General features: G+C 32.9%; 1 protein-coding gene across 13 annotated transcripts in view; it reads right to left on the reverse strand.

Moving 5' to 3' along the window:
- The window catches only part of Ppfia2 (protein tyrosine phosphatase, receptor type, f polypeptide (PTPRF), interacting protein (liprin), alpha 2), a 453,918-nt gene that overhangs the window by 155,188 nt on the left and 275,507 nt on the right, over nt 1-23,223 (reverse strand). For 11 of the 13 annotated variants that reach the window (XM_013517986.1, XM_005374377.2, XM_013517995.1 and 8 more), the window contains 2 exons: nt 17,899-18,063; nt 11,643-11,717 (listed from right to left, as the gene is read on the reverse strand). In XM_013517986.1, coding sequence (XP_013373440.1) covers nt 11,643-11,717; nt 17,899-18,063 — 240 coding nt within the window. The remainder of the gene's footprint in view (nt 1-11,642; nt 11,718-17,898; nt 18,064-23,223) is intronic. The other 2 variants (XM_013518004.1, XM_005374388.2) reach the window with 1 other exon arrangement.

The raw sequence follows: 23,223 nt of genomic DNA on the forward strand, positions 1-23,223 counted from the left end.
CCACATAGTATTTAAAAAATGCTATCTTTTCTTTTACTGTTTTAGTATTTCATTTAAAAATTTTGAAAGATCGCAATTTTTCTCAAATTATTAGCTCTAAAATTAATAAGATTACTCTTATAAACAAATAAAATAAAATGAGCAAATTTAGGATGTTTTTGATCAAAGTATTAATATCAAACACAATCTCGAGAGGGGAAAAAAAGTTAAAAGTCTCATTTGGAAATATGAAACAAACATGGCTTCTACTGAAAAAAAAAACAAAATAGTCTATGCTGTTTGAAAGAAAAATTGTAACCAACACAGGAAAGAGCAAAAAGATTTGCAAAAGGATTTCACATGTCTCATACAAAACAGGTAAGAATGTTAGCATCTGTTGTACACAATTGCTTCATACAAGTCTTGGAAATAGTCAAAACAGTAGAAGTAGCAAACAGCAATTTTGTTAGCTGTCTTTTCTTTGTTGAACTGTAATGTATGTTGTCATAAGACACTTTGATTTCCTTTTCTTTGTGAAGATTCTTTGTACCAGAGTGTATAATCATCAACAGCAGAGGAAACATTTTCTATTGATGGTAATAACTTGAACAATTTCCAGATTGTACACTTATCTTTATAGTACCATATTATAAAAAATATCCAAGAGGTATAATAAGAATGCACAGGCCTTTTTGAATAGTATTGGTTCTCTAATGTTGAAACTTTCGAGTTCACTAATAAAAGAATAAAGAACCTCATTCAATCATTATTCAACTTCCAGGTGAAATAAAATAATTTAAGAACTATACAACTTTCTAACCCAAAGTGAGGCAGTTGTAGCAGGAAGAATAGGTTTTCAGTTAAGTTTGCAGGTAAGCTAAACACCTAGGCTCAATTAATTGTCTTGAAGGGATGTAAATTCAGAGCTGCAAAAATGTCACAGCTTTCTGCAAACATTGTTTGCCTTCAACAAATACTATTTCCTGGTAAGTTTAGGCAGTGTCTTCGTTCAATAATGAAATAAATGTCTTATATTTGACTTTCTGATGGAATATTAATTCAAAGTTGGCATGAAATTTACCAATATGATTAATAGTGGTGTAAATAAACTAATCAGTTGAATTATGTTATGTTGGTTTCCAAAAAGGAAAATGGAAAATTATTATAGGATTAGTTATTTTTACAAAGCAGTGGTAGATATATAGACATATAGACATATATCTGCATTTATCTCACACAAATAAGGAGAATATAAAGATTTAAATTTCCAAAAGTGAATACTTTGAAAAGGGGTCAACCAAGAGAACTGATTTTTATTTTTAGAATTCTGAAAAAAAAGTCACATTTTCACTAATCTCTTTGTATACTGCCTTAGAGTCATGCCAGTTCTCATGTGAAGAAAAAATACATTCAGTCATTTCATTAATTCTACACATGAATGATGCTACAATTTTACATAAGTATTACTATTAGTTCCTTCAAAACAAATTCCTTAATAAGTACTACTGAACAAATTTCACACTTTCCCCATTTTGGGGGGAGTCATTTTCATCTATTTGAATTTCTTTTAAATTATTTAAGTATAGCTGGGATATTCAGAGATTTCATGTTTCTCGAGTTATTGCCATTATGAAAATTTGTTTTTCAAATCCAGGGGTGCTTTATCACTGAGCTACGTCTCCAGGCATTTATTATCATTATTATGTTTTAATATTATCACTATTCTTCTTCTTCTTATTATTATTATTATTACTATTATTTTATTTTGAGACAGGGCCTCCTTAGCTTGGCCTTGAGCTCCTGACTAGCTGGGATTATATGTGTGTCACTGTGCCCTACACTTCTATAATGTTTTAAGGAAACATTTTATTTTTGAATTTTTTCCCTTTAGTTTCACATTTGTATCTCTTTTGAGTTATTATGAAGGAAATAATTTCCTATACTTAATGAAATATGATGAGAGAATCAGTGTTCTTTCACTTGGTTAATACTGTAGAAAATTTACTTTTAATTAATTTGCTGCAGTAAATTTATGACAATTCTATGAATCTATGAGCCCATACTAAAATTTATTTCCTTAGTTTTACTCACAAATTGATATATTTTACATTGTCTTGCTCCTAGTTTCTGAATATTATAGAAAGTAACTCTTTTCTCATCTCCCTTTGCAGATAAGTCCTTCTTGGGAAGAATTCCTTTGATAAAATCCCTTTGTTTACTGTCATCTCCAAATCAGAAATTTTCATCATTGTTTTCCTTCATACATTTTGCAAGATAAAGGAGTTCTACTGCTTGTGATTGGTCTTGAGACCACACTTATCCTCCATTGTTTTGTCATTTACCAATTTAAGTCTGTAATCCCAGCACTCAGGGAGGCTGAGGCAGGAGAAGAACAAGTTCAAGTTTGGCCTGGGCAACTTAACAAACTCCTGCCTCAAAATGAAAAAAAAAGAAATTTAAGAAAGCTAAAAAGGTAGAAAGAAAGAAAGAAAGAAAGAAAGAAAGAAAGAAAGAAAGAAAGAAAGAAAGAAAGAAAGAAAGAAAGAAAAAAAAGAGAAAAAAGAAAAAGAAAGAAAGAAAAGGAGAGAGGGAAAGAGAGAAGGAGAGAGGGATGGGCATGTAGCTCAAGGTGAAGGGCCTGTGTTTAGTCTCCAGTAAAACACACATGCGCACACACGCGCACACACACATATGCACACGCACACACACATGCACACGGGCATGCGCTCGCAGGAGGAAATACTCCCTTTCTGGGTCCTCTCCGCCCTGCAATGGGTCTTTGTCAGTATTCTACTGTGATCTTCCCACCTTGCCAGAGGCCTCACAGCAAAGGAGCCTGCAGACCCTGAGGTAAAATCTCTCCAACTGAGCAAAAACAAGCTTTTCCTCCAAAAAACCAAAGCAAAACAAACAAACAGACACAAAACTTCCTTTCTTCCATTCACTGGCTGTGAACAGGTTCAGTTCTCTTCCTTTCTGAAGACCATCCCTCCCTCCTGCCCCATCTTGGTGAGCTTCTGGTCTCCCATCTCCTCACTGGCAGACTTACAGTATGATTCACCATTTTCCTTTCAAAACTTCTAATCTACTCACGATTTTTTTTCATCACAGCTATTATCTTTGCATAGTAGTTTCCTGAACCCTGTTTTCCACATTCCCAGTGACCTTCGACTAGCAAACCTAATCACTTCATATTACACATCACCCTCCACTCTTTCTGGAAATGTTGAACACCAGGGACCAATCTCAACACATAATACTTTCCCACCTGTTCTCTCTCTCTCTCTCTCTCTCACTCTCTCTGTGTGTGTGTGTGTGTGTGTGTCTGCCTATGAGTGACTCTTGGCTTCTTGATTCTCAACTCTTTCTGTCTCGTGTGTGTGTGTGTGTGTGTGTGTGTGTGTGTGTGTGTGTGTCTGTCTCTCTCTCTCTCTCTGTCTATGAGTGACTCTTGGCTTCTTGATTCTCAACTCTCTCTCTCTCTCTCTCTCTCTCTCTCTCTCTCTCTCTCTCTCTCTTTCTCTCTCTGCTTCTTCCCAACTCTTATTTTCTTTCTGAAGAGCAGCTTCCACCTTTGCTTTTATCTGTTCACTTTTTCTACTTTTCTTTTCACTCTCACGCAATAGAAGGACTATCACTGCTTAATCCAACTCAGAGCATGGTTATGATGATTACATGGAATAAGGTATGTGATGTAATGGTCATAATACATGGGTCTACAAAGCCCTCAAATGTGACTTTTCAGCCTTATGCAATCTACTTCTGAATGTTAATGGTACCTCAGTTTCCTATTCAAGTTCTTAAAATTTTTGCTTAGGAAAACAAACCTTCAGGGATAAGGCTGAGTACAGATGAGGTAAAATTAAATGTACATTTCCTTTAAGAAATTCAACATGAAAATTGCTAAAAGGAAGGGACTAAGAGAAGGAAGGAAAAGGGAAGAGAGGAGGTGATGAAAGAATTGAGATGTATTGTGAACATGTACCAAATCAACATTAAGAATGTAAAATGAGGTACTGCAAACACATACCAATAAAAATTGAAGATAAAAATAATTGCTAAATTGTGTGATTAGGATAATCATGAATAGAGTGAAAAGAATATAAAAATACAGTTTATTATATTTAAAGTAGTTACTCAGGGTACAGGACATAGAAAAAAATCTCTCTTACAAAGAAGAAACAAACAGAAAATGGCACCAATCTTTATTTTCAGTAAACTGAGAGAAACTAGTACAGTACTATATATAAAACAAATGGGCATATATACTAGAATATTTTTTAAAACAGATTAAGCAATTTGGAGAGTTATTTGAACTTTTCCCTACATCCTATTTATCTATCACCTATTTTGCCCTTTACTTGTTTTTGTCTTATTATTTTGTTACAAAATTTTATTTTATTCTTTCCTAAGAAATAGTTCAGCCCACACCTAACTGTACCTGTTTCTTTTGTGTATGATGCAATCATGTGGGAAATGCTTTTAAAATAAATGTTCCTGTATATTCACTGTAAATTGTTCTGTTAATTCAATGTTTACAGGAGCATCTGAATAATCCATTCTGTCTGGCTCAATTAAATAATTTTTTAAAAAGATATGGGCTTCTGCCTCAGGAGAGCACATTGTTGGGATGTAATCTATTTATTCCCCTTTGCACTTTCCTTTTATACAGCATTTTTGTGGCTTTTCAGTTTTAAATAATAACAAAAATACTCTGCAGTAAATAAAGACATTTTTGTATTTATTGTGCCTAAATAATCTAGCTTCACATTTTTAGGACAATCACTTAGAAAATGCATTCCATGTTGACAATACAATCTACCTAGGTGGGACTATTCAAATAAGCAAAAATTGTAGCAAGTTTTCATTTTATAAAATTTATTTATATTACTTTGATGTTTTCATTTATATCTGCTATTACTGAGAGGACATAAAAATGCTAGCCTGGATAATATCCATATTCTTTACCAGTTTGTTATTTCTGATTATAGACCTTGCTTATTTTAAGAAATAAGAGTGATACTTTTAAATCTAAGCTTTAAACATAGTACCTTGACCATTATACAGCTTTTTACTTTTTATTTTTGGAAATACCGCTGGTCTGATATCGTATCTCTTCCCACCACAGAAAAATGTCATTGGCCTCTCACTGTCTACAGGATGAAACCCAGGTACTAGCCATTCCCAGCGCAGATCTGCTGCTTCTGTAGCCTCATTCGCACCTCTACCTCTGCCTGTTTTCCTCTTCTTCCACCAATTCCATCTCCTAAGCGCTTTCTAGTCATTATTCCAATTCTTGGTAGGGTTTCCATCTATAGAAAGACTTTTATAACGCTATCTGTTCTTCCTCATTCATATACATATGATGACTTATTTCCCTTTGTAATCCTGCTATCTCATTTAGCTACTTTCCTTTTAGTATTGGTCATACTTTCTCATAATTGCATTTTGTGATAAAATATACATCACACAAAATTAAATACTTTGCTCATTTTTAAGAGCACCATTCAGTGGCACTAGGTACATTCACACGGCTCTGCAAACATCGCCGCTGTCCACCTTGAGAATACCTTTCATCACCCTACACATTAAACACTAATCCTTAATTATAATTAACTTTTAACATATGTACCTCACATATTAGACAACACAATAAAACTAACTCTTTGTATTACTTATCTCCAGTACTCAATGAAATGTCTGGTAAAAAAAAGATGCCATGTAAATAAGAATTGAAGGGTCACAATCATAATAATATGTTAGATCATTACATTAGCTAGCCATATCAGATCAGCTAGATTCTTGGTTTTACTTCATCTAAATTGTCACCTTAAGAAAGTCAAAACAGGACAAAATCAAAATCAAAAACATACTTTCAATTGTTTTCATTTCACAAAAATAAATAGATTAGAAACAAAAGCAAAATATATTTTATTGTTTTCTCAGCTCATAAAGTGTGGAATCCAAATTTTTAGCATGGCATGCAGAGCTTCCTGGAATCTGAGTTCTTGACATTGTCATCCTCTTCTAAGTCTTTCACACTCTGACTTTTTTTTCAGCACAGAACTGTCTATTCGTTGTCAGAGAAAGGATTTTAGATTTCCTCATCACAGTGCCGGTACATTTCCTCACAGCTCTGAAGTGAAGCAATAGTCTTCCTTTAAAGGTATACTGAAATGTTCTTTCCTTTGTTCAGAACAAGTAAGCTTCTCTTCATTATGTCTTTATTTTTATTTATTCTGTTTAGCGATAATTTACAACTTAATTATATGTTCAATGTCTGTTGCCTGTCCTTGGCACTAATTTACACAAAAATTTGGGTAAATAATCATAATGTATAATTTTATTTTTTCCTTTAGACTCCCTAATTTTTTTGCAGGTGCTAAATAATTCTATAGTGATAGAACACATTCCTTGTTCATGTAGTATACGTGATTGATACACTGTTGCTCTTTGAACATGGCTGAGCATGTTTAAACTACCTAGAGAACTGCTAGAGAACAACATGAAAATATTGGAGAGAATGAATTATACACAAAGCGATTTTTAAAATAAATATTAATCATAAAGCTCATATCTCTGTACTCAATGAAATAAACACAAAAGAAAAGGATGTAATCTATTTCTCAGGAAACCAATGTTCTAGTCTTAGACAAGTACAAAATTAATTCTTAATAGTTGTGGTCACTTCCTGCTGAAGTAGTTTAAATTTAAACTAAGGAGCAAAGGCTGTTGGAAATAAATGAAAAAAAAATTCATTCAATGGGTAGTGTCCAAAAGTGAGTTGAAATTGAGAGGTACAATTTTATTGGGTGGGCTGAGAGTGTGGAGACATTCCAGGCAAAGCAGTGGTATGAGTAAGATTTATAGTCAGGAAAAGTGTTAGCTGTTTGGAAAACTAATATATCCTACAATTTAGAAAGATCTTAGAATGACTCAGGAAAGTCAGAGTAAGAGCAGCTAAACATGAATTTGTAGATTAGGGCCACTAGAAGTGTTTGATGATGAATTACAGGGGCATACTATATACCATATTAACAGATTAACATAGTATATCACTATGGTATTAACGTATTAATATGGACTGTATCACATATAAGTATATATTATAGATTAAAGTATATTACAAAAGTAATGGAGCCTAAATTTTAACCTTAGAGTTTTATATAGCAGAAAGGCGTAGGAGACAAGAACAAATTAAAAATCTACTGTAATACCCCAAGTGAGAGTTAACAAAGACTTAAACTAGTGAAATTTGTATATCTATGGAAAAAATATGAGTAAATGGACATGAGGAACAATGTACACACAGTGATATGTATGAACTGGCAGTTGAAATGCACAGTTAAAACAAGTTCAAAGATAACTTCATTTTCAAATAGGAGAGCATAGTTATACATGGAATAATCTCTTTAGGCCCATCTATAGTTTCTGCCTTCCAGGATTAGTGATCTGACATATATGTTATTAGGGCAGAACTTTGAGATTTAAAGTACTCAGTAAATATATATGTGCTCTATATTATTAAGGGCACAATTAAATGATATAATTTATCTTTATTATATAAAATGACATCTAACTTTGTTTTGTTTATATGAATAAAGGAAAGTTATCAAAGAAAATGAGAACACTGCAGAAATACCTGGTAGAGTAAGTCCCCCACTTATGAACATTTGAGTTGTGGACCTCACATTAGGGACATTCATACATGCATGAACTCATACATGCATTCATATATTGACGAAGTAGCTCACATGTCTGCCAGACACTTTCACAGTTGTGCTTCTGTGTGTTTACTGTAAAATGCAATAGTGTGCAGTAGTGCAATTCTCCATCAAATCCCAGGATATCACAAGCAAGGAGAAAAACAGTGGAGGGGATGCAAGGAAGGGCAAAGCAATATACACTGTATATTTGTCACTCTGTTGGACTTATGGACAATCTGATTTATGAAGGAAGTCTAAGGAAGACAATCTGATTTAAAGAATTAAAGTTCACCTGAAACAGAACTTGTTCATAATTTGGGACTAATTGTACATATATGACTTATAAACAGCAAAGACAATTAGTAACAGTTTGATCCCTACATATAAAACATTCTTTGTATTCCTACATATTAATGTATTATTATTACTTGCACTTGTAAAACAAAAGGAATCATTCAACACAAATTTGCCTTATTGACATAAGAGCCTATGTGGAGGTATTTCCAAAATAGAGCATAAGTAGTTTCTTGTGTTTTTTCCTAAGGCTACTTGTTTATTATATTATGGACCCATATAAAAGCAAAGAAGACATATGTAAAAGTAGGCAAAGTTCTGGCCCACCTAGGTAGATGGTACTTTTATGTAAATTAGAAAATATTCTGCCAAGGGTGGTTACAGTCCCTCTCATGCCTGCCTCCATTCGCCAGTCCTGAGCTGAGTTTCAGTTGGTGCATCTACTCTAGGCTGGACACTAACAGCAGGTAATCATGTGTAAACCCTGCGGTGATGCAAAATGATGTTTGTAATCTTCTATGGGCTTCAGAAAACAGCAAGAACCTCAAGCTAGAGATTTTGAATTCTTTTCAGCAAAAGTCTTGGGTTAAGTCATGGACAGACAGGAATCAGGGAGAACTCCACGGTGGAGACCATATAAAGCAAACATCCTAGGAGAGGTGGAGCGGTGGTGCATGTTTATAAACTCGGCACTCTGGAAGATGGAGCAGGAGGGTCACATGTTTGAGCGTGTCCTCGAAAATGTAACTACTTAGACCCTGTCCCCAAAGAAAGACTAAAACGGGGCTAAGGATGCAGCTCAGTGCCAGGACCTTGTGTTCAATCCCCAGTGAAGGTGCGGGAGGGACAGGGAGAGACAGACAGAGACAGAGACAGAGACAGACAGAGACAGACAGGGACAGAGAGAATATAAAATATAAAGTGCAACTCTAGACCCATCAACTCATCTGTAGGACTGAGCCTGGGACAAAGGAAGACTAAGGAAGAGGCAACAAAGAGGAAGAGATACAGTGACCTCTATTAACTGATCAATGTTAAAACAAACACTACTCTGTCCATTTCCCAGACTGCATTAGGCACATATATGTGTGAATATTAAGGAATCATTCATAGTCTAAGCCTCCATAATTTGATTTATCTTCTTTAAATTTAGGAAATGAATTATTTCAAAATGATATTTGGATAAATTCTTTGCTGTCTATGCTGTTACCATCACTAAAAGAAACTGAGCAGTGAACCCAGTCTGATAACCTATCACTAACTCTCCAAGCTTGTTAAAAAAAATTCAGGGAACAAAAAGATTTGAATTATAAAGGTCACTGGTACTTGTAAATACATTTCAAATTTAATTTTAATTTAAAATCTGAAACAAGCACCAATAAAATTTCTCCCATATCTTTGCTCACTGAAGTATAAATAGGATGTTAATTCTACTGCCTGATTATTATGTTTATATTTTTGTTGGGCTCAAGAATTTATTCTTACTATTTTTTCATAAAAATATGCTCTTTTTCAAAAACTATTTCTTTCAGTTGCTTCTTGTAATATTCATACTTTCTAAATTTTTCTTAAAGCTGCCAATGATATATATTTTTCTAAACTCATTTGTTTGGATTTCTAAATTGATCTGGCCAAAATCAAGACATTATGCTTTAGCTGCAAGGATTTCTTATACTAATTGCTGTTACCCAGGAGAATCAATAACCTCTGCTGAAGGGTCTTCTGAATTTTTCACTATTTCATTTTGAAATGTTAATTTCACTCTAAAGTAAAAGTTGACTTTTTCTCACCTTCTTAAAAATTACTAATGACTTATAGACAATTTATTATTAGAAAACTAAGGTTATAGCTTTTTCCAGCTCTGTGACTTCTGGGATACACTCTGGGTAAGCCGCATAGATGTTGTAATTAATAGCAAAGTGAAAATATATAGTTGTGAATTATAGGCACAATAAATACTTTTTTCTTAATTGTACAAATGACTGAAAGTGGAAATCTATTAATGATACAATGATAAAGGCTGAAATATATGTCTATATATGAATATTAATGAGTTAAAATTTATTTCATTTGTGTACAAGCAGTTTAACAAACTATACTGCTTATAAGACACTAAAAATGTATTTGAGGCCTAAACCTATATTCAAGAAACAGTCACTTCAGTATTCCTTCACTAAGAATTCCATCACTACTATTCTCAAATTTTATGTATAGTTAAATTAATTATTCAGTTGCTATTTTTGGAACAAATTTTCAGAAGCTCTTTTAGAACATACAAAACATTTTTATTTCAGTGTGCCTATTTTGATGTGTTCTCACAACACCCTTGCTTGTGAAACATAGAAATTTTACCAGTAATATTAAGAAAAATATTTTATATCAATAGTCATCAAAAATATTCTTTTACCTTTAGAAATAAAATATTTTGAAGGATGCACCCAAAACACATACATTTTTTTTACCAAATAATTTAGTTTGCTATGCTAAATCTGGACAATGAAAACCTTTCTCTCTTTTTAAAAATATAGTTGTATCACTACTGTATTTATACATTTCATACCTTCCTGGGCTTTTAGTCATATAAAACTTACTCTCCCTGTGATTGAAATTTCTTTACTTTTAAAGTTTAAATTGTTAATCCCCAAATGAGCAAAGCATATATAAACTTGTTTCATTGACCTAAGTTCTTTTAAGCAACAACAGAAATGGAGTGTGTACTGGACACAATTTTTTGTGTGGTTTGAAAATATGTGTTTTTGTGAACAGTGTGTATGTAAATACTCTCAGAAATTCCTGTCTAAGATGTATTGTTGAAATTAGCATTCCACATCTTAAATTATTTAAAGGAGGAAGATTTTAGAATTTAGTATGTCCAATACTAGTAATGCTAATAGTACAGTACTTGAAAAAAAAATGTGGGGACAAAATAAGTGGGCTTGTAAATATAGATGGGGCTACTTTATTTGCTGACACAGATTTCATTTATTTGACACACACACACATACATAAATTTTTCATGTTCTTTTAGTCACTAAACACAAAAGAAGTGACATCTTCTAAAGAGAAAAATAATTATTTAAATCTTTTTAAAGATAGGACAGGATATAGTTCAGTGGCACAGCACCTGCCTGGCAAGTGCAAGGTTGTGAGTTTGATTCCTGGTACCAAAAGAAAAAATCTTTTAAAAGATGATTTAAAATAGTTTCTTAAGTTCTGAGTGACAGCAAGAGATGACGATGAAATGGTACCATTAGACCTGAGCTCAGTGCTTGTAGCAGATGAGAACAAGCGGGACCTAAGGCGAAATATGTATGTGTATGTCTCCAAGGAGTTAGCTTCATTTACAACATTTTCTAAGCTTAACAGATATCGATGTGTATCCCACTGCTGGGGAGGTGTTTCCCTTGTTGACAGGGTTGGCATTATGACAAAGGGCTTTTTCACAAGCTCTTGGTAGCTTTCCTTTAGTCTCCTAGAGACAGATCTGAATACCAGAAATCAGAAAACAAGACTCTGGCAACTAATTTCAACAGGCCTTATTCAGAGGCTTATACAGAATGTGATTTATTTTTTGTGACAGTTTTTTAAAAAGTGAAGTGAAATGCAAGTGATATAATGTTAGCAACACTGTGCCTCTAAAGAGGAGAAAGTGCAGTATGTTACCTCCTGATTAGCAGCAGCTAGTTCTTCTTCCAGTGCAGAGACTCTTTCTAAAGAAACCCTCAGTCGCTCCCTTACCTAGAAGAAAAATCAAAATATGTGCAGTAATGTACATCCCATACATATTAAAGTGTGCCGAACTCACCATTAACATCATCAGAGACAGTCAACTTAGCAAAATAGTAAAGTATTTATAGCCCTAAGTGCCCAGAATAATTAACCTGGCAGGAGTAGTATGAATACTTTTTCGCCTTCGAATGTCAAGGGATTTTCTTGTAAGCAAATCCTTTTGCTGATTCAGTGAGAACTTCCATTGGGGCTGGAGATTGACCAGGCTCATTCTGAATTCTGATTCATAGAAAGTGGAGTCAAAATTCAAAAGTATATTGTAAATGTATCTGAAAAACAGTCACTGATTACGCATGAAAAATAGGCAGAAAACTCTATTTAAAATAAGTGAATTTTCATTTGGCACTTATTAGCTAGCTTCAAAAATGATTTGCTTAAAATAAAAAAAAATTAGATTCTAAAAAATTGTTCATTGCTCCTATTTTTTTGTAACGATTTGTGTTTTACATTGTTTTTTGAGGGATTTCAAAGTACTTAATTATGCATAAACCAAAAAACGAGAGTTACCTAGGCATGGTGGTGCATGCTTATAGCCCCAGCACTAGGGAGGCTGAGGCAGGAGGATCAATGTGAGTCTGAGGACAGTCGGGGCTACATAGTGAGTTCAAGTCTAGCCTGAACTGTACAGCAAGACCCTTTCTCAAAAAAAAGTACTTAATCACTTTGAAATTTCTAACTAGCTTTCAAATACCAAAACCTGAAAGTTATATTTTGTAGAACCCAAAACTACACATTTTGGTTTGAAAGTAGTAATGATTTACAAATGTTTCCTAGATAACTGAAATTTAAAGAAGTGTTCCTTTGACTTGTGTTGGAATTCTAAAAACTGTTCTAGTCGTTGCATGTTTAGAACTATAGATAGACTTTATTTACAAAACAGTAAAAAATACAGAGAAAAAAATGTTGAATAAAATGGAAGACAAGAGTAGGTTAATTTTCCTTAAAATTTATAGATTGAATATGAAATTTTAGTTATTTATTAATTAGCATAGGTTTCCCTTGCCAGGTTTCAATATTTATGCAGTAAAAATATTTTTTAATATTATAGTTATATTCCTATGAACCTTAATTTTATTAATTCAGTGACAGTATATTTCAATATATGGTATTTTTCTTTCTATTGTAATAATATTTAGCTAGGTATACAGGTCAAATATATAAGATGCATTAAAACCCAGATACATAAAAATTTTGAAATGTAATTAATATTATGACTATGTAAATAATACTATTATTTGCTATTTAACAAATGAGCAAAACCAATCATATGTTATTTGCCTAAAATATAATTAGGGAATTTTATTTAAAGAACTGCAATCAAGTATTTTAACGGTGTGTTATGGGAACACATGTATTCAGGTAACTGGGTGCACTTAGTTTCTGAAACATATCTTAAATAAGCAAGACAAATACCTTTGTGGAGTCTCAACATGATTTATATTTTGTGATATTTCAAGTCTCTGAAAAGTATTAACACACACATACATTAAATATCAAAAACAACTGTACAGAATTACATTTAGCTGTACCAGATTAACTCCTCAGCAGTGTTATAGATAAATTTCTAATTGCTCATAAAAATCCAGAATTGGTGTTGATCAATAATCAAACAGTAGCTATTTAGAAGGAAATTTTAATTATTTGCTGTGGAGAATATGTTTTTATGAATAGCTTAGATAGACAGAAAAGAGACAAATATTCCAAAACTATGAAAATGAATGGGAGAGCTCATACATGGAATGCAAACATCACGACGGCTATAATAGACATGCTTTTCATCTAACATGGATGATTGTAAGGCTTTTACCTGCCTCCTAAAATACCAACTGTAAAATAATGATGTTCTAAAAAAGGTATAAAATGGATAAGAACAGAAATATGAAGCCATCTAAATATGTTAGCGATCTTAGTATAAGCAAAATTGACCAGCTCATACTTAGAATGCTGCAGAGAGATTAAGACACTATATTTGAAAAGACATGTTTGAGTCACCCGTCATAAAGAGTGGTTGAATCCAGACATTGTAGATTACAATATCTTTCTGACTGTCCTTTGCTAAGTGGAAAATCTGGCTTTATTTTTACCAAATGATAAGTATTTTGATAACATCATGATGTAAACTTTCAAGGAATAACATTTATTGAGATTATCAAACAATATGAAAAAGAATAATTACCAATGAATTTTGAATTGTTTTTACAAATCAGGTTGTATTACTTACAAAGTAATGCAAATTTAAAACTGTCTTCATGAGTAACTAAAATTCTTTCTGCATATATTTCAAATTATAAGTTAATATTGCAATTATCAACATAGTGGGATATAAGAACCTTATTCACTTTATATGAGTATGAATTATTCTCTCTCCTTTCAACTTTTGGAAGAGACCCAGATAAATGGAACATGTCGGCTTCATCTTTCACTTATCTCTGCTAAGCTTAGCAGAAACATAAAGCAGGATGTAGAGTGGGGTTGAAAGGGGGTGATGCAGAGAGTAAATTTTCCATAGTGTAAAGAATGCTAACCTTCTACCTAATCTACTTGATTGAACTACATTGATAGGATGATACTGTACAATATCTCTAAACGTTTAGTCTTATATTTTCTCTGAACAATCCACCAACAGAATGCTATACTTATTTTTCTTCATGAATTTTATGCTCTTGTAAAGCTAGATAGATACGTTTGATGTGGCATAAAATTACAGTCTAAGTTTTTCCTAAATACAAGTGGACAGTTGACATAGCTTTTGTGTATTTTAATTTTTTGAGTTTTTAAAAAATTAATTCACTTTCAATTAACTATTTTGTATGTAGTCTTTTCCACTGCTAATTTGATTGCTTATTTATGGAGCTACAGTGTAACCTTCAACTATAAATTATTTTTACCCCTCTCGATTTTTTTTGGGGGGGGAGGGTACTGGGAAGCATACACAGAGCATTCACATTGAATTACACACATCCCCAGCCCTTTTGTGCATTAAAAAAATTGGACAGGCTCTAAGTTGTCCAAACTTAGAGGTAAGTCTCAAACTTGTGGTTCTTCTGCCTTAACTTCCTACAGTGGTGGGATTACAAAAATGCACCACTGTGCCCAGTTTATATGCAGAATTTTTGATACCTACTTTCATCTTGTAAATCCATTTTCTTCAAAATGGTATGAAACACACTTAGAGAAGATTGTTTTTCCTTTAAAATATAATTCAAGCCCATAGAAATCTTATCCCCCGAATTAAAAGAATCTACATCCCTGAACATGACAAATGCATTTCAGGATGAAGAGATGCTCTGATGGAAGAATACACTAAAAACTGAAATTAGCATATGGCCAGGTATCAGTCTGGGAATTTTCAATCCTATAGCACAAAACTTTTTTGATGAAATCCATTTAAACTATAAGGTCAAATACAATTTTAACACTGTGATGTTTGATCCTGAAAATGTAACTGCAAGGAATATATATTTAACCTTGTTCGAGTTACACTTCCCATGCATGTTTGATATATCAGCTTTTTAAAAAAAGAACAAGTGCTTTTCAACTTTTTTTTTTTAGAAAAAAACATGGCTATTTCTCACTGCCTCCAGCCCATGAAATTGTCAGTCATGGTGAAGTTGATTTCATATTTACTGTTTGTCTTAGATGATTGTGAAAAGTTGTTCTTACAACTACTGGGTGTATAGATAGTTGGACAACAATATTCACCTTCGAGAATCACTATAAATGTCCACATCTCTGTTCAATCTTTATGGCTTATTCAATTATTCCTGTATTAAATTGTCTGTAGTAAAGCTGATCTGTCTTACCCCCAAGCACATTTAATTGCATCTTCTTGCCTTCTCTCTATATTTTGGCATAATAGCCATAGAATTTAGAGTAGAATGTTTATTTATTTTACATATTAATACCATCACTTCTCCCCAACCCTACAAGAAGCTGTGATCTACTGTTTGCTGGGGGAATTGCCTATGAAAGCACTTAGGTATGTATTCTCTCAACTATGAAATGGAGTGCTATCGGGAGTTGCCAACATTTCCACATAGTTTGAAAGTTTAGCAAGTGTGAAAATTTATTCATGCTAAATCCTAATAATTCTGTTCATCAACATTAGCTGAGGACTTTTCATATGAAAAACCCTGGGTAAAGTTTTATTGTTACATCATCTCTAATTCTCTTGACAATTCTGATATAAGTCCTATTACTATTCTCATCCAATTGAAAAGAAAATAGATAAATAGAGAAGAAACTTGTTCATGTGTGCCTACTTTCAAGCTCATGGTATTTCCCTTTAAATTGTTGAGAATGACTTACTTCATAAACAGTTTGGTTACCCACAAACTCACCTGTAGATTGGGCAATTCTGGCAAGTTAATAAATATGTTGTATCTCCTAGGATCATATTAGAGATTGCTTCATTTAGTAACGTCTAGCTCCCAGAATTTTTATACAGTGAATTATTTTTAAACCCTAAGTTGTGGGACAACCATTTCTTCTTAACTGGTAATTGTATCATTAGTTTTTTAGCCTTAAATATTGATCATTACCTTCACTTTTTGATAAATACTCATTCTTTATAAAAGCTTCCCTCACATAAATGTCAGAGGGTTTACTGGGAATGTCTAAAATCACACATTCTAGTGCCTTCCTTTATTCACTCAAAACTGTTAAATATTCTCCAAACATACCAAGGGTTACAGATACCAGTTATTATGCATATATGGCCTGCTGCTTAAAATATCTTTCTCCTCTTACTCAGATTTTAATACTCAGATCAACTGTCACTCCCCCTTGAAGACATTCTTCACCCTCTTGTCACTCAAGCAGAATTTCTCACTGCTCCCTTTGTGAGTCCACGTCCACGTGACATTATCCACATATTATTTTAGCATTGCCCATTATACATAACTGACTATCCACTACTATGAACTTCTCAATCTGTAAGTTGAATAAAAAAAATATTCTATGAGGTCATACAAAATTTTAACGAAGGACTTTTTGATGAAAGAAGGAATATAATACAAACTAAAAATTAAATAAATGATTATTTAGCATTATTTTTAGTGTGGGGTTTTATATTAAATAGTAAAAATTTTTATTTAAAAGTATTTATAAACTACTTGCCTCTCATGGCTAAAGTGAAAAAAATGATGTATGATTCTTTCTTAATAGAAGACAATTACAGTCACCCTTATACATACACACCACATAATCTGCCCTATGAACATCTAAAAGACTGATAATAAAATGTAGAAGTATATAAATATTATACAAAACAAAAATTTCTGCATGCTCAAAAATTAGATATAAATAGGTAATAATCCCTAGTTTGAATTTTAATGCTCAGAACTTGTCATGTTTTATACTGAAGTGCCCCAATTCCTGCTGTACTAAGTCCTAAACCTTTATTAATTTGTAAAATTCGTTCTTTGAAATTTCACAAAATTTAAATAATGTCATAAACCTTACTAATCTCCAAAGGATATTATCATCTGTTGGCTTATGTGCCAGTACAATTTATTTGACTAGCGAGTAACAGAAGCTTACAGCTACTTTTAGAAAGTCCTAGAAGTAAGTTTTCTTCCAATAATTTATACTGTTTCACACAGAGACTGTTAAAATGTGTACTTGAATCTGAGATATCAGAGGCATAAAAAGCCAGAATGCTTCTAATATAAATGCCTAAAAGTCAAACTACACCCAATTTTTACTTTGAAACAAATGTGTCAGTTAGGGGTTCCCTACTTTGGTATCTATGACATGCATTTCAGGGATAGGGCCAAGGCTTGGGGGAGAAAGAGAGAGAAATAGGGAGAGACAGAGAGAGAAATGAATGTTAAACAATATTAAATTTCAAATGGTCATTTGGATTAGGGCCATGACGTATAATAACAGAGGTCTAATTTGGATAAACAATAGATTCAGTGGTATAAAACTAGAAGGTGGTGATGAGCATTATCACTATCATCCATTACCAGTGATCCATTTTTATTTTTAAAAGTGATTTTTTCATATAACTCTTAACACATGTCTCTGAACTGATTTAATCAAATAAGTGAGTCAGTGGATGAAGACAAGGACCTTCATGCGAATGGAAAAAGGGTGAATCACCTTGAAAACTTTGTCCATACTATACCTTCTCATCCAAGGCTTTGTGGTGCTCAAACAAAGATTTCAGTGCCTTGAGGACTTCCACCTCACTAGATACTCCCGAGGGGGACTGGGCTTGCCGCTTTACCACCGTCATTCTTAGTGACCTTTCATGTCGCGATACAAGGCACTCCAAGTGCTCCAGTAACAGCTATGGGATTTAACAGAAAATACTATCATCTTATAGACATGGGCTGCCAGTATAAAGTGTAGTAGAAAAAAACGGTGAATATTCAATTTTGAAAGAGCTACTACAATAACAGGCATTGCCGCTAACCCCTCTCAAAATATTCCTCTTGCTTTAAATGCTCACACCCCAGTTTCTTGCCATTTTCTGAAGTTCTGGAAGCCCTATTCATGGGTGTCTTGGTTCATGCTGTCATAGACGCCTCAATGTCCTGAACTCATTAAAAATGTTTCCCCTTCCTTTTTATTTTTACTTTGGGAGAAAGCCAGAAATCTCCTGGGACAGATTCGATAAACAAGGAGGATGAAGACACAGTGATGTTTTTACGAGGCTGCCTTTCTGTTGGATGCATTTAGCAGCAGCATTCATCATATTTTTTAAATCATATTATGTAAAGACACTCATGAAAGAGAACTTCCAGAACTGCTTCAGAAAGTAGCAGTAACTATGGGATAAGTTCGTCTGAAGTGAGCTAGAATATTGTAATGGGATTAATAGCCGTGTGTCTTGTACTGTAATAACTTTTTAAGTATTCACCCTACATTTTGATTACATCTTGCAAATGATCTCTACTTGTAATTATTACAAGCTTAGAAATAACCCCATGATAACCTCAGGTTATACAACAGAAGTAACATAGAAGCAGAAATCTATTAAACCAGGGTTCATAAAATACATCAAAGATAAGTTGCATTTCAATCATATAACAAACTACTGAAATTAAAAACATAACGTGCATATGACTTCTGTCAGCAGTGTCAGAATGCTTGCTAAAATATGTATGATCTGATGTAATTATTGAAAAATATTTCTTCTTTAAATAAATACAAAATGCATGATGTCTTTTTACAAAATAATACTAACAGTCAGAATTTATTACAGTGATTTATCTACACTTAATCATTTAAAATTTTGAAGTAGAGGAAATGAGCATAAATCATAAAAATGGTAATTTAAATTATAGTGATAATCACAAGATTTTATTCACAATTAATCCTTGTATTACAGAAAAAATATGTGAAACCAATTGGAATGTAGTAACTGACATTCTCAATGGCCACTATGGGGACAGAAAGTTAGGGACATCAACAGTCCATGTTGGAACACAAATTCACCAGAGCAGTCTCTGGAGTCAGGATGAATGTGAACAGAAATCCCTGGATACAGTTTCCAGGCATTCCAGTTTCTGTGCTTGGATTTTGATAGAAAAACTCTGTTTTGATATGATTTGTTAATTGGAGTGTCACACTTGCTTTGATCTTAAATGAGAGTTTTGATGCCAAAGAGTATTGACACATGAAAAGAAAACAAACTTCTGGGTTTTTATTATAAGTTTAGTAATGAAGAACAACATAAAACTAATCACTGTTAAGGGGGGATGCCACTGAAAGACTAGTGACAATATGGGCTAAGAAGTAATATCTCTGTAAAATAAAGGTAAAATAAAGGAAAATTGTATAGACAAAAAAGGAAAATGTAGAAGTAAGATGAGAGGAAATAAAACAGTTTTCTTTTTCTTAATAAACTGCTATGAAAATGTTTTTGACAATATCACTGTTGAATTTAATGTCACATATTAGCATCACATTTCTTAGTGCTTAAAAAGGTAAGTTTTATACATTAAAACTGTCAACTAATTATGGTTCAAATGTCAAAGAAGTTTGTCTTATTATTAGCACAAAAAAAATCCACACAAGTATCTGGGATCGTAAATACACATCAGTAAATAAGACTCATATTTAAGAGTCAAAAAATTTTATAGGTTGAGTATTTCTAAACCAAAAACTAATTCAAAATACCCTGAAATCTGAAGGTTTGGCAGCACCAGTTGTCATTTTGAATTTTGTATATTTGGGTTAAGAATGTAGAGAAGTCTATTGTAAATATTCCAAAATCCAAAAAATTCCAGGAAATTAAAACACTTCTTGTCCCAAGCATGCCAGATAAGGGATATTCAATCTATAATCATTTTCTTAGTACGAAGATGACACAATTAATCTGTGCATAAAGTGTTCCTTTTATTTACTTAGATATGACTGTATTTACGTTGTTGTTCTCTTTTGAAGTCTGTAGAAACATATGAACATTGTTTAAAAACAAGCTATTTCCTGTAAGTAATGGAATTTACATGCATTTTACCTTGCTTGTTTTTCTGACATCATCTGGTGTCGACTGTTTCCTGAAAAACTGTTCCAGCCATATCAACCTACCTTCAGTGCATATGTTGTATTCTCTGTCTGGCCTACTGTTCCCTGGTTCCTCATTTGGTCAGTTGTTTTTCTTTTTTTTTTTTTCAGTAAACCTTAGCTTAACTATCTCTTGCTTAAGGAGGCATTTGCTTGTGGTTTTGCTTGAAGTAGGCATCACCTTTTTTCTAACTCCATGATTCTCTTTCAGTCTCTTAATTTTTTTTTCTTCATAATATGGCATGGTATATAATTTTAAATAGTTTTATTAAATTTAATTCTATTTTTTCACAGGAATATGAGACCTGTAAGGGTAACCAGTATCTGTCTCTATCCTTTTGACTCTCTTTGTACTGGGTATCACCTTAGTCCTTGACACTCATACAAATTTAATATACATGTGCTAAATGTTTTTTAAGTGAATAAGTGAAATCAATTATGTTGTGTACCTCCTAGTCTACTTTAAAATTATACCTGCTGCTATGGTTAATTAGCATTACTTCATAAGACCTTAGACTAATCAATGTTGTTATGTATATACATGTTTTAGGTAGATGACACTGTAACAAACACACAATTTTATTATATATATTAAGGAATATTATTTTCCCAAACTGTAAACAGAAGTATATGGGTTTACATAGTAATTCAGTAAATACTTAAGCATTAAATATTGCATGATATGCTATCTCTTTACCTCCAGGAAAAGAAACACAATGAGATATGTAGTTATAAAGGACATTTGGGAATAACTGTACTACTGATGTCCAATGGTTTATTGAAAGGAATATTTAATGCCTAATTTGTTTCTTTTTGAACAATTTTACATGCTTATATCTGGTAATCTGAAGAATTTGAAGACAACAATATGTAGTATAACAACCATTGGTGAATTCATACCATCTTGTCTAGTGAAACTTTGTATCATTTCTAATTTCTTTTTAATTTTTTATTCCCTTTAATGGTTTGATCAATCTCGCATTCTTACACCTGGTGATCTGAACAACTTCACTGAAGATAACAGTATATAATATAACAATCACTGTTAATTCCTATCATTTTGTGCTGAAATCCGGTATCAATTTTATTGTTTTTGTATTGTTTTATTTTTGTCTATGTTTTTAGTATTTTGCTATTATTCTTATTATTCTCTTCAAAATAAAAAAGATATAAAGAAACTGCTAGGAAAAAAAGGACATTTTTTATTAAATGCTTCTGACATCTTTTGATAACCCTTTTTACATTTGGAAAGCTCTCACATAAAAATTCTACTAGTCTGGCCAAAAGACAAAAGAAAAACATTACAATTTTCAGCCTTTCTGGCTCATTTCTGCCAAAAATGACTTATTTCTTAAACTAGAGTGAATTCTGATCTCAGCACCTGAGAATACATTAGTGCCCAAGTCATCAGGTTCTACCTAGTAATCGTCATCCATCAAGCCCTGGGTCGGTTCCCCTTGTTCTTTAGATATGGCAGCTCCCAACTTTTTCTAATATTACTCCAGTTATAATTCTTGGTAATCTATTATTTAGTTTATTTTCTAACATATATTCCTCAAAATTTCTAGACCTCTGTCCTCTAAGGATCTCAATTTCCATTCTTTTTCAGTAACTCAGATCCTGAGTTTTAGTACACACTTTTTTTGTTTTTGTTTTTTTGTTTTTTTCAGGTACCGAGAACAGAACTCTGGACCTTGCGCTTGCCAGGCAGGCGCTGTGCCACTGAGCTAAATCCCCAGCCTAACTAGTATACATTTTTATATTATCAGCATGTGCAAGTTTTCTGTAATTTCAATTACTATCATCTAAAGTTACTATATTTTATCTTGCTTATTTAAAGGCTCAATTCTAAAAGTAATTTGAATTCTTAATGTTTTAATCATGGGAATTTCTTACCATTTCCCATCCTGCTCACATCTTCTCAGACTCCTTACTTAGGTTACAATTTCCAGTTCAGGTTTTGTAATTACTTTTTTTCATATTTCCTAAACTTCCAGAATCTGGTCACTTGTCACTACTCCTAGTGCTCCCCATTGGATCCAAGACCTATTATCTCCTTCTGAGTTATTGTTTATTTTTTTCTTTCTTTCTTTTTTGTACTAGGTTGAGGATTTTTGTTTTGTTTTGTTTTGTTTTTTGGTACCATGAATTGAACACATGACCTCAGGCTTGCCAGGCAAGCGCTTATGCTGCTGAGCTAAATCCCTGGCCCTGTGTTTTGTACTAGGAATCAAACTCACGACCTCATGCTTGCCAGGCAGGCACTGTGTCACTGAGCTATATCCCCAGCTCCTTGTGAATTATTGTAATAAAATTTCTTAAGTGGTCTTCCTAGATTCTATCAAGCTACTACTTGCAAAACCATAGTTAAAGTATAAAGTAGGTCTTTCCAGCATCATTTCTTAAAGAGGCTATCTTTTTTTTAGTGAAGATCTATGGCTCCTTTGTCAGAGATAAGGTGGCTGAGTATGTCAGGAGCTGTTGCAAAGATTAAAACTAGACTCATATCTTTCACTATGCAATAACCCAAAATCCAAATGGAACAAAGATCTAAATATTAAAACAGAAACATACATCTTCTGGAAGATAGAATAAGTATAACTCTTGAAGACACTGTTGTAGGCAAATATTTCATGAACAAAACAAGTCACAGAGGAACTATCAGAAAGAATCAATGACTGGGATCTCATCTTACTGAAAAGCTTTTACACAGCAATAGAAACCACCGACAGAAAGAAGAGATAACTTATAGTGTGGGAAAAAAATTTTGCCATCTCTTCAACAAAGAACTATTATCTAGAACAGATGAAGAACTAAAAATAATTAGACATCCTAAATTTAAAGACTGAATCTAACAATGGGTATCTGAAATAAATGGACATTACTGAGATGAAGAAGTCAAAACACCAAATAAATATATGGAAAAATGTTCAACATC

This window comes from Chinchilla lanigera, unplaced genomic scaffold, assembly GCF_000276665.1.
Source record: "Chinchilla lanigera isolate Chin_1 unplaced genomic scaffold, ChiLan1.0 scaffold00004, whole genome shotgun sequence".
NCBI classification, from domain to species: Eukaryota; Metazoa; Chordata; class Mammalia; order Rodentia; family Chinchillidae; genus Chinchilla; species Chinchilla lanigera.